Genomic DNA, 12,629 nt, shown 5'->3' with positions numbered 1-12,629 from the left:
GAAAATCACATAAAAATTGGGAGAAAACCATCACACAGGTACAGACACTATATTATGAACTACACCAACTTTACAGCCCCTGTAGCATAGCAAATTCCTGGAATACCCCTTTAACATAAAAATATATAGACATTTTATGAAAATTAGGAGTTTTATTTTTCTCTTTAAATAATTTCCAGTGTAAAACTACCATAATAACCAGCAGGATGTAACATAACCAGTGGATGACCAGTAGACAGCGGCAGTAAGCCTATTCTTTGCTAGGTATTTTTCAGTCAGTGTTATGACTAATATATAGAAGCAACCTACCTACAGTATATACAATCATTGCTCTAACAGTGATAATGGATTTACCTTATTGTTTACAAAAAATGGTGTAAAATGTGTTAAGGTAATCCATACAGACACATATATGTACATTACAAAATGTAACAGTATAAAAGCAACAAAACAAGGGGTATCCTGGGATCAGCCATTTTGTAAGATAAGTCAGTATTTAGAGCCATGGCCGTGTTGTCAAACCCACAGGTACTGTCCATGCATTGTCCTTCTCCCTTGTTGTAGGATACCGGGTATACTTTAAATGCTTTACATTGTATAAGTGCAAAACTTCCATGAAGGTCAGGGTTGGGCGTCAGCTCAATGGGGGAGATTTATCAAAACCTGTGCAAAGGAAAAGTTGCTGAGTTGCCCATAGCAACCAATCAGATCGCTTCTTTCATTTTGCAGAGGCCTTGTTAAAAATGAAAGAAGTGATCTGATTGGTTGCTACGGGCAACTCAGCAATTTTTTCTCTGGACAGGATTTGATAAATCTCCCCCAATGTATTTTGAAACAAAAAAATCCAACAACAATCCATTTTGGTCAGATTTCTCATGCAGTCTCTGTGCCGTTTCCAGGTTCTCTTTCTTCGTTGATGAGTAACAGGGCATGTGCATTGGTCGGACTCATACTCGGTGGAGAACCACTGTCAGGATACAGGGCTGGATCACTCAAGTGGTTTTCAATGAGCAAACTAGATTAGGACAGAGAAGACAAATTAGAAACCCAAAAAACTATCAGTTTTTCAGCACTTATTGTACATCGGATCACTGTCATAACAAAGTAGCTATACAGCCCCCTAGAAAATCTTAGAAAGAAGCCTCACTCCACCATTACTACCAATGGGCAGTTTCTTTCTTATTTGGAGAGTGCCACCCAAAGGATCCTGTGACTTTTTATGTAAAATAATATATAAAGGAATCTATTAGGGCTAAAGTGTGCCCTAACCCCATGGATTGTTAACCACTGTTCCCTTTGACCCAACCTAATCTTGGACATGGTACTAAGTGTCTATTCACACAACAGAATTGCCGCTTGTGGAATTCCCCCTCAAATTAAAGACGTAGACTTCTATGGGATTCCGCACTTCCGTTCACACTTCTGCTTGTGGAATGTGTGAATGGGAGTGTCCTATGGAAGTCTATGGGCTTTAATTTGAGGCAGAATTCTGCAAGCGGAAATTCTTGCCATGTGAATAGACTCCTAAGATGATATTGGAGATAAGGGCTCATGCACACCGTGAAGCTCGGAGCATGGCGCGTTTACAGCAGTCTACTGCTCACCACAGATCCCTACACCTAGTACACTGCCGTATAGGGTCAGACTCCGGGTGTGTGTTATAAATATCACCTTCCTTGCATTCTCTCTCCTCTACTATCTTTTAGATTTTTTGGGGCAGCAGCTATTCAATTGTCTTATAGCTGATCCATTGCTCTGGATCAGCTAATATTGACTGCCAGCTATAGATTGTGCAGAGTGAAGTAAGCCTCTATTTACAAATCCTTGGATTATGCAGTTCTGTGTGGATTATAGCATACACGTTGTGCATTTTGTTTCCCTGTTCCTTGTGCGTCTAGTGTCATGTTCTAGTCTAGTCATAGTTACCCCTGTTGATTCTTTGTTTTATCTTGTTTCTGTTTTGAAGTTCCTATAGTGAATCTTATTTTTTTTTTAAGGCTAATGATTTAGTCTCAGCTCTTTCTAGCTTTATTCTCATGCTTGTTCTTACTGCTAAAGAAGGTTATTACAGGGTCACAATGCAGATATTTGCAGTAAAGCTTTGTAGTCTTTGCTGATAGGCTAGAGTACAGGGAAAGATCTAGGGCACAATTAGGGTCAGTCTATAAAATAGGTTTTGTTCTTCATCTTCTGCTTCGTTCCGGACATCATCATTCCATCATCTTTAGTCTTAGTCATCTATGAGTTTCTATTCTTCTTCCTTGCCAGTATTGATAATTCTTTAGTATGCTTTTTCTTGTGACTGTCTCCTTATTATACTACTTAGCTCTACTATAAGTCCTGGGGGTATCTGAGTACTAGAAGACACAGTAAGAACCAAGGGAAAGAAACTGCTATAGGTGAAGACCAGTTTTGCTGTCTAGTGACAAGCCGGTTTTACTGTATGAAGATATTCTCTTCTTAAAACAATCCTTCTTAGGAAAAATACTACATACAGAATAAAATGGAACATGCCAAATCTCTATAAAGGCCCTATTATGGCTTTGTACAAAATGGAGCTTTAATCCACCCATGGAATTGTTATCTAACCAACTCACTCTTATCCTTTTTTGCTTACAATCTGTATGTCATTTCTCTATTTCTGCATTCTACATGGTCAATTATTGGTTTGAACTTTTAGTCAAGCAGAAAAACCCTTTATTGTTATATTATTGAAATTACACGCCTGGACATAATAGCCCCGCCCCCTCAATGCAAGTCTATGGGAGGGGGCGTGACGGCCGTCACGCCCCCTCCCATAGACTTGCATTAAGGGGGCAGGGTGTGACATCATGAGGCGGCGGGGCTTTGATGTCACGAGCTCCCAACGCCGGCTCCTGCGTTCGGAACAGTATCCCTTTAATATATCTGTAGATAATGGCTTACTGCTTATTTGAATTGACATTTACAACCTTAGGGTACATTCCCACACGGCGTATTTTGCTGCGTATTTGCTGCGTATTTGGTGCTGCGTATTTTCCTACCCATTGACTTCAACAGAGAAAATAAAATACGCAGCAGCAAATATGCAGCAAATACGCCGTGTGGGAATGTACCCTTATATAATAATAATAGAGGTAAGAAACACCAAAATGTATATTACTATGTTGAAGATCAACCAACACCACCCTAATAACCATAATCAACCATTACCACCATAATAACCATAATCAACCAACACCACCATAATAGTGTAGTGTGCCTATATTTCTTTCCATGGTCAGACGTGGATTCTTACCTGCCCTCAATCTTTTTCGGTATACTCCCAGTCACGCCATTCCCTTTCCCCACACTGAGGTGGTTGTTCTGCTCCATATGTTGTACAGGAAGCTCAGAGTTATCCAGCAGCGTTTGTGTAGTGACCTCTGCCGGAGCCTCTGTTCTTGTTTTCTGGATACTACTTGCCGACTCTTGGTCTTCATTTGGTGACTGGGCCCTTGTACTCTGAAGGTCCACTACTGTCTCTTTGTCTAGAAAATCATGGCTGGTGATGGTCATTGCAGACACTCCATGGTTTGCTTTAGCAGAAGTGCTTGTTCCCATAGACTTGGAGAGAACCTTTAGCTTGTGAGAACTGGATCTATGATGCTTCTTGTGCTTTGGCTTAGAGTTGTGTTTGGTGAAGTATTCACAAGACTCATGCAAGACTCTTCGGCTCTCGGCAACTGGGCTAGAACATAAGAAGGATCAAATTAAATCCCATAGGATAGGAGACATTAAATGATCAGAACAGAAAAAAAAATATTTAAATTACAAAGCATTACATATCGGATGAAAAAAATGTAGTATTTAAATGGGTTATCCCAATAGTAAAAGTTATTTATTATCTATTCACAGGAAAGGGAATATCTAGCTGACCGGTGGGAGTCCGATTGATGGGACTCCCACCGATCATGAAAACGGAGGACAATTTTCCCCCAGCGTGTATGCTTGACAGACTATGTATGTAGGACCACAAATATGTGTAAAGAATTGACTCTAGCAGTAGATCAAAAATCTATACATAGATCACAGATCTAAGCAGTAGGAACTCGGAATAGGTGAGTAGTGGCAAAGGAAACTATTGTTTCTACAGATATAGGGCAAAATGTGGTCAACTAGGTGAACTATTTAGTTAAATGGGCACCATCATTAAAAAAAATGTTGCTATTGTTTTCTTATGGTAAATAAAAAAAAAAAATTCTAATGTACTTTGTGTAAAAAAAATGAAGTTTTCTATGTTTTGTGTTTTAAAAACGCTGCAACTAGGTGTCTCCCTACTTGTCCGGAACACATTTCCCGCCATCTTTTGCACAGACTTTGGACTCTTGCAGCCTGAGCCAATCATAGCTCATCTCACACTGCTCTGGGCTGCGTGTAGCAGAGTGAGGGAGGAAGTTCTCCCCTAAATGGCTTCAGATGATTTCACGCCTGCTGGGGAACGCCCCTTCACAGTCTGTGAATCTGACTTAGACTGAGCAGAAATTACAGAGCAAAATCAAGGTAGAGATCTAAAAAATAATACATTTAAAGGCAGGGGGTGGTTTATCATGATGGGGGCAGTGAGCTGGGAGGATTATAAAATGTTACAAGATCATGAGAGGTACTGTTTAAAAAGGCAAGAACTGTCAGATTTTAAAATGGCGATACAGTTTATAATTAAGAGATGCAACAGCACCCCCTGTGGCTGGAGGAGAAAACATTCAATCTCCAACTCTGAAAAAGAGTCATTTACGGTTAGATCTAGTTCCTAGAAATATATAGCAGTCTGAAGATCATACGTGTAAATACAGTAGGTATTTTATTAAAAAAAAAGAAAACACCTGGATCAAACCTTATGCAGTCGTTCTTAGGGGCACTTTTAAGACCACCCTTTAAAGGCAACCTGTGGTTCTTCAGTCGTTGTAAAACTACAACTCCTATCATGGACAGTTTGCATCAGCAGGGATTATTGCCTTCTTCAGGTGTTCCCTTTTCTTTTAGTTTTGGTTACATTTGCTGGACTTCTCAGACAGACTATGTAACATTATAATGCTAGATAAAAACTAGATTTATGATTCTGTTTTTATGGTATCCTGTTTCCCATTACATGTTATGTATCTGAAATAGGAGCCAAAATGAGGAAACTTTAACAGTTCTGTCAAAATCTGATACAAGACGTGTTTTGCCCTATGGCTATACAAGACGTGTTTTGCCCTATGGCTAGAATTTGATTCTGAAGCAGTCAAAAGGTTTTAGGGATCAAGTTCGAGGATGCAAAACTAAGTAAAATTGATGCGATTCAAAGAAGCGAATGTCCAGCAGTTTTTGGTGAAGTTAAAGGTTGTAAGTTTATCGCATCAGAACACCAATAATACAGAGCATAAACTGACACGTTTTGGGTCTTCATGACCCTTGGTCATGGCATGACTAAAGGTTAGGAAGACCCAAAACGCGTCAGAGTTTACGCTCTGTAATGTTGGTGTTCTGATGCAATAAACTTACAACCATTTACTGAATATTGTTGAAAATTATATTCTTTGAATTTTATTGAAAACGCTGTCGGTGAGTCCATACAAAAGGTGCATATAGTGGAGGTAAGAGCTGTCAATTTACTTTATTATATGGAAAAGAATGGGGCTGATCCACAGCCAAATCTGTGGCATAGCAAAAGGAAATCGGCTTTAGATAGGGTTATTCTATTTCCAAATCTGTGTTATCGAAACCGAAATCTACACTGATCCGGGATAAAATTTCTGCAAAAAAAAAAAAAAAAAAACATGCCCTAACCACTTTGATAGAAAAAAAAAATCTCTAAAGAATACCTTTAAAAAAGATAATCTTTCAAAAATATGTATATGCACTTAAAGGGGTATTCCAGGGAAAAACTTATTTTTTAAAAAATTTTTTTATATATCAACTGGCTACAGAAAGTTAAACAGATTTGTAAATTACTTCTATTAAGAAATCTTAAAACTTCCAATAATTATCAGCTGCTGAAGTTGTATAGTTCTTTTCTGTCTGACAACAGTGCTCTCTGCTGACATCTCTGCTTGTCTTGGGAACTGCACAGAGCAAAATAGGTTTGCTATGGGGATTTGCTTCTACTCTGGACAGTTCCCGAGACACGTGTCATCAGAGAGCACTTAGACAGAATAGAACATAACTTCAGCAGCTCATAAGTACTGAAAGGATTAAGATTTTTAAATAGAAGTAATTTACAAATCTGTTTAACTTTCTGGAGCCAGTTGATACATATAAAAAAGTTTTTTTCCTGGATAACCCCTTTAAGTGTTTCTCCAATATTGAATATTTATTATACTTAAAAAATAATAATTTTAGCAAATACTGTACTTCCCAAAGTTTTTTATAAATGTATAATATTTTTTTTTTATATATAAAAGGTTCCGACTAATAGCCTTTGGTCTTGAATATATGAATATACTGTAATCTACATCTTTGGTATCTAAAAGAACTTTCTACATGTAAAGTGAAATCAAAAACTAGCACATGTCATGTAAGAATCCTACCACAACCTCCAGGTATAAAGATTAGGTTTCAGCCGAACATGGAGAAATGTTAGAGAAAATGAAAATATGTGCTGATTAGACAGACTGGGTGCACACTACTACATGAGGTTGGTAATTCCTGCTCTAGGCAGACATGTCCCCTGCTGACATTACCTGGAATATAAACCAGAGAACACATACCACAGAGGAAAGGAAACGCTTCTTGTCCTTTATACGAAACCTCAATCAAGACGCGAATAAACCACTGAGGTGCAAGTCTGCAGACCAAACCTGGAGGTCCGGAGGACGGCCAGCCAAGAGGTGCCGAGGAGACAAGGAAGCCTTGTGCCATGCTAACCACACCATCTGGCATTAGGTCATTTCCTCACCCACGTGAAAAAATACAAAAAGTGACTCTTACAGATGGGATATAGTACAGAGTAGTACTTGAAGATAATATGATGTGGAAAACTGAATATTCAGGTTAAAGGGGTACTCCCATGGAAAACTTTCTTTTTTTTTTTTTTTTTAAAGGGTAGCTCCCACCATCCTATTTTTTTTTTTTTGCAAGCCCGTTCACCCCCCCCCCCCGCTACGGAACTAGTCCGTTCCCTCCTCCCCCCCCGCCCCGCATACCCCGCTCCCTCATTACACTTGCAGTTACTGCAGAGTCCAGCAGCGGGCGTGCAGGGACAGCGGTGGCAACGAGGTGGCGGCGGCGATGTGTGGGAGGAGTGGCCTCCCAGCCAGTGGCCGGGGAGCCAATGCGCTCGCTCCTGCCTGTCTGATTGACAGGCAGGGAGCGAGTGCAGCCTAACTGAAAAAGGACTGATTGCCACTCCAAAATCAGTCCTTTTTCAGTGGCCGGTTTTTAAATGTAAATTAAACCTTTTTAATGAAAAAAAAAAATAATAAAAGTATATTAGAGATATGTTGTAGTACATAAGTAATAAAAATAAAGTTGGTGACAGTGCCCATTTAATCAACTGGTGCCAGAAAGTTAAACATATTTGTAAATTACTTCTATTAAAAAACCTTAATCCTTCCATAACTTTTTAGGGGCTATACACTACAGAGGAAATGCTTTACTTTTTAGATTTCTCTGATGTCATGACCACAGTGCTCTCTGCTGACCTCTGCTGTCCATTTTAGGAACTGTCCAGAGCAGCAGATATCCCAATAGCAAACATATGCTGCTCTGGACAGTTCCTAAAATGGACAGCAGAGGTCAGCAGAGAGCACTGTGGTCATGACATCAGAGAAATCTAAAAAGTAAAGCATTTCCTCTGTAGTATACAGCCCCTAAAAAGTACTGGAAGGATTAAGATTTTTTTAATAGAAGTAATTCACAAATCTGTTTAACTTTCTGAAACCAGTTGATTTAAAAAAATAAAGTTTTCCACAGGAGTACCCCTTTAAGGTGGCCATGGCTGAATCTATAGACTCCAATACCACTTCAACCTCAACGGAGGATAATAGGCGCTGCCAATAAGGTGATCCAAGGAAGTATAAAAACTGATTTTATTTAAAACATACTACGCGTTACGAAACCGTTCCGGTTTCGTAACGCGTAGTATGTTTTAAATAAAACCAGTTTTTATACTTCCTTGGATCACCTTATTGGCAGCGCCTATTATCCTCCGGGGTATTGGAATCGGTTGTTCACGCTTGGAGCATGCGGAGGAATGTGCAGCAGCCTTAAATGATGCTTAAATTATACGTGTTGTGCCGGAATTTGCACAACCGTTTTAGGCGCGTTGGTCCTCGGCTCACTTGTTTTTAACCTTTATGTTGAAGGTGTTACACCAGGGAGCGCTCGTCTTTTGTATTTTATGGCTGAAGCTATGGATTTTAACATCATGGGTCCATAATGTAATCTGTACGTGAGTCCCCAACAACAGATAACTGAAGGAAGAAAGAATCGGATATGTTGGATGACTAAGGCTGCATACTGCGGCCGAAACGCGTCACTCTGTACACTGTTCATGTCTGTTCCACCTGTAAATAAAGAATATTGCATCGGGCCTGCGCTGGACTTCTCTTCCGTTGTTGTGGACATGTTGGATTGTATCCTGCCCCACCCTTTGATCCTGAAGGAGATAAGCCGCTGCTAGAGGTGTCTGACAGCAACTTGTTCCCCCTCTGTCCGCTGTAGAAACATGTTTGTCGTAAGCCAAGAGCTATATTTAGGGCGTTATCCCAAGATTAAATGTTATCCCCTATCAAAGCATGGGGAAAACTAGCTGATCTGTTGGGGTCGGACTACTTGTACCCCATTGATCATGAGAATGAAGGTAAATTGTCCATCAAGTGAATGGAGCAGAAGTGCACATGCTCACCCACCACTCTATTTACTTTCCATTGGAGTGCTGAACATACAAGGTATAGCAAGAGGTATAGCATGACGCTTCTCCATTCACTCCAGGGACAAGCGACTTCTGTTCTCGCGATCTGTGGGGGTGCCAGCAGTTGGACCCTCAACAATTAGCTAGTTATTCTGTGCAACTTGGGATAACCACCTTAAAGGGGTACTCCAGTGGATTTTTTATTTTTTAAATTAACTGGTGCCAGAAAGTTAAACAGATTTATAAATGACTTCTATTAAGATATCTTTACCCTTCCAGTACTTTTTAGCAGCTGTATGCTACAGAGGAAATTCTTTTCTTTTTGAATTTCTTTTTTGTCTTGTCCACAGTGCTCTCTGCTGACACCTGATGCCCGTATCAGGAACTGTCCAGAGCACCATAGGTTTGCAATGGGGATTTTCTCCTGTTCTGTACAGTTCCTGATACGGGGGGCATCAGGTGTCAGCAGAGAGCACTGTGGACAAGACAAAAAAAAAGAAATTCAAAAAGAAAAGAATTTCCTCTGTAGCATACAGCTGCTAAAAAGTACTGGAAGGGTAAAGATTTCTTAATAGAAGTCATTTATAAATCTGTTGAACTTTCTGACACCAGTTGATTAAATAAAAAAAATAATGTTTTCCACCGGAGTACCCCTTTAACTGTATGCAAGCTTTGTAGCATGCCAAAGGTACAAACAAGGAAAAGGCACAGAGAAGTGATGGGGAGGAAAGTAGGGATAGCCTAAAAATACAATAAGGTGATAAGGTGAAGCGTTTTGCCTTTTAACACTAAAAACAGGAAATAATATCCCATCAGATCTGCAGGAAGGGTCAGCTATACATTCTAAGAAGGTAGAGGTGAACCTAGCCTGTTTGTTGATGGTTATGAAAGACTTACTAAAATAAAAGTATACCCTAAACCAGTGGTCTTCAACATGCGGACCTCCAAATGTTGCAAAACTACAACTCCCAGCATGCCCGGACAGCCGTTGGCTGTCCGGGCATGCTGGGAGTTGTAGTTTTGCAACATCTGGAGGTCCTCAGGTTTGAGACCACTGCCCTAGACCATCTACGTGTCTTTTTCTATCATTCTCAAAAGGTCAACCCCATTTCACTACCCTACTAAAACATTTGACTATCACAACAGGTGGTTCTTCGCTCCCCCTTCCCCCTCTGTTCTCCAAAGTGAACAGTCAACTGGTAAGGGTTACTCCTATTCTGGAAAATTGTCACTAGAGATGAGCGAACTTACAGTAAATTTGATTCGTCACAAACTTCTCGGCTCGGCAGTTGATAACTTTTCCTGCATAAATTAGTTCAGCTTTCAGGTGCTTCGGTGGGCTGGAAAAGGTGGATACAGTCCTAGGAAAGAGTCTCCTAGGACTGTATCCACCTTTTCCAGCCCACGGGAGCACCTGAAAGCTGAACTAATTTATGCAGGATAAGTCATCAACTGCCGAGCCGAGAAGTTCGTGATGAATCGAATTTACTGTAAGTTCGCTCATCTCTAATTGTCACCCGTTCATCAAAAAAAATAGTGCAATGGTACAACGCCTGCAGCTTACTAGAGTTGGACCCATTGCAATAACAGCCGATCACCATAGACTGGGAGTTGTCCATTAAGGCAACAACACTGACAACTATTGTATTCTGATCATTGTGATCTTATCTTGATTTGAAATTCCATTTAAGATGTTTATTGACGAGAATATTCTTGGCAGACGGCAGAAAAATATTTTTATTATCTGCATGTAAATATGTTTTCATCTCTGAAGTGGTAGAGGTTCACTCTGCCAACAGCCACTAGAAGCATAACAAGAACCCCGCTGCATACTATAATTTAAAGTAAAACTGTCAGCTTGCTCCCCCTTGCGGTACTGGCACTGGTACTGATGAGCGGGGGACGCTGATCAGTTTGATGCCTACTGAGCCCGGATCCGCCCAGCCCAAATCTTTGTTTTTCCGTATATGCTAATTAGGTACTAACTGGCAACAGGAGGGGTAATTGGCACTCTGACGTCAGCAGCGCCGCCCAGCTCATCAATATTCTTCCCCTGCTTCCGCCTCTGCATTACAGAGCAGGGAGAAGAGGGAGGGGAGGAATATTGATGAACTGGGCGGCACTGCGGCCGCTGACGTCAGAGTGTTAGTTACCCCGCCTGTGCCAATTAGCACCTAATTAGCATATAGGGAAAAACGAAGATTTCAGACGGGCGGATCCGGGCACAGTTGGCATCAAACTGATCAGCATCCCCCACACATCAGCCAGTACCGCTGGTTAGTGCAGGGGGAGAAAGCTGACAGTTTTCCTTTAACCCATCTAGTTGTTAAGATGGTCTACTCTGACACATGCCCACATGCCTGTTCTTTTAAAAGGGTATTCCGGCATTGACTGTGTTACAGGGGCTGTAAAGATAGTGTAGTTCATAATATAGTGTCTGTACCTGTGATTCATGCTGGTCTCGCAATTCTTCTGTGATTTTTGCCCCAATGTTTATTTGTAACAGCATACACAATGACTGTTGTCTCAGGTTCTCTCAGGTTGCAGTGTGGCCACAAACATTACATCACTAGTCAGGTGATCAGAGGGAGCTGGTCTTTACTTCAATGGGTGGAGCGACTACTGGGTGGGAAGCAGATCATTCTGCAGTGAATTGTAGGTTTGCAACAATTGGAGGCGCCCTAGTCAGAAAACACTGGTCTATTGCATGGAAGGGATCACAGATGTGTTTCCATGGGTGGGTGGCTGATGTGTGGGAGGGAGAAAAGTGACCTCCCACTTACAAACAGGGATTTATGGGATTTGAAATTTGAGGGAACGGACTCCAACAGGAAATAGCCAGTTCACGGAAAGATAGCCACAGCTTTATGGTATGCTCACAACATAGCCATTTAGCCCCAAGATAAGCACGGATCCTTCCTAAGCATGTCCATTACTGTCTGACAGGTACGTACTAAAATCACCTTATGGTGGAGAACCCCTTTAAGCTGGCTACTGATGTGTGTAATATGAGCGACAGCACGTCTGATGACCTAAACTGAATGCAATGTCAATATCCTTTTAGATGCTTTTAGTTTGGGTCATTAGACCCATGGTCGGGCCAAGTGCTTGTATCATGCAGGTCTGAAATCGACCTTATTCACACATCACTGTCATGTAAAATTATTTACCCCAAATTTTGGGAAAATTGCTGCATAAAACAAACAGCCCTACAGTTAGAGGTGACGATCTCTTCTGGTCCTTGACATTCTTCTTGACACCATGCAACATGATGTTCTACAAATAGAAGTAAACTATGTATAAAAGAAAATCATCTTACTCTTGTTTTTGGTTTCGGTGAAAAAAGTTGGCCCACTCAGAGCAGGTTTTTTTGCTTCCAACCCAGAAAATGGCCGAGATGCCGACGATTAGAGTCATCACATATTTGGTTAGAAACAAACCAAGATCTGGTCTGGACAAATTCTTTGGCTATATATATAAAAAAAAAAAAAAAAATTAAGAAACATATTGTTACTTTGGTCATTCAAGTCTTAATCTAGGTCAGTGGTCTCAAACTGTGACCCTTCAGCTGTTGCAAAACTTCAACTCCCAGCATGCCCGGACAGCCAATGGCTGTCCGGGCATGCTGGGAGTTGAAGTTTTGTCACATCTGAAGGGTCACAGTTTGAAACCACTGATCTAGATGGCAAATTTTCCCATCATTACAATACTTTACTAAACAAGTTACAAGAATTTGGCCACCCAAGCCCTCCCTCCTGGACCCACTGTGTGAACATAG

At 40.8% G+C, this 12,629-nt stretch overlaps 1 protein-coding gene across 3 annotated transcripts in view; it reads right to left on the bottom strand.

Annotated features, from left to right (window-relative positions):
• Window positions 1-12,629, bottom strand: part of FZD6 (frizzled class receptor 6) — a 74,538-nt gene continuing 61,909 nt past the window's right edge. For 2 of the 3 annotated variants that reach the window (XM_056522540.1, XM_056522541.1), the window contains exons 5-7: window positions 12,171-12,319; window positions 3,278-3,709; window positions 2-1,015 (exon numbers count right to left, since the gene is read on the bottom strand). In XM_056522540.1, coding sequence (XP_056378515.1) covers window positions 874-1,015; window positions 3,278-3,709; window positions 12,171-12,319 — 723 coding nt within the window. In that variant the 3' untranslated portion in view covers window positions 2-873. Of the gene's footprint in view, window positions 1,016-3,277; window positions 3,710-12,170; window positions 12,320-12,629 lie in introns of all 3 variants that reach the window. The other variant, XM_056522542.1, reaches the window with a different exon arrangement.

This window comes from Hyla sarda, chromosome 5 (assembly GCF_029499605.1).
Source record: "Hyla sarda isolate aHylSar1 chromosome 5, aHylSar1.hap1, whole genome shotgun sequence".
NCBI lineage: Eukaryota > Metazoa > Chordata > Amphibia > Anura > Hylidae > Hyla > Hyla sarda.
Note: the sequence above shows the minus strand (reverse complement) of the source record. Positions and strands in the feature narration are given on the sequence as shown.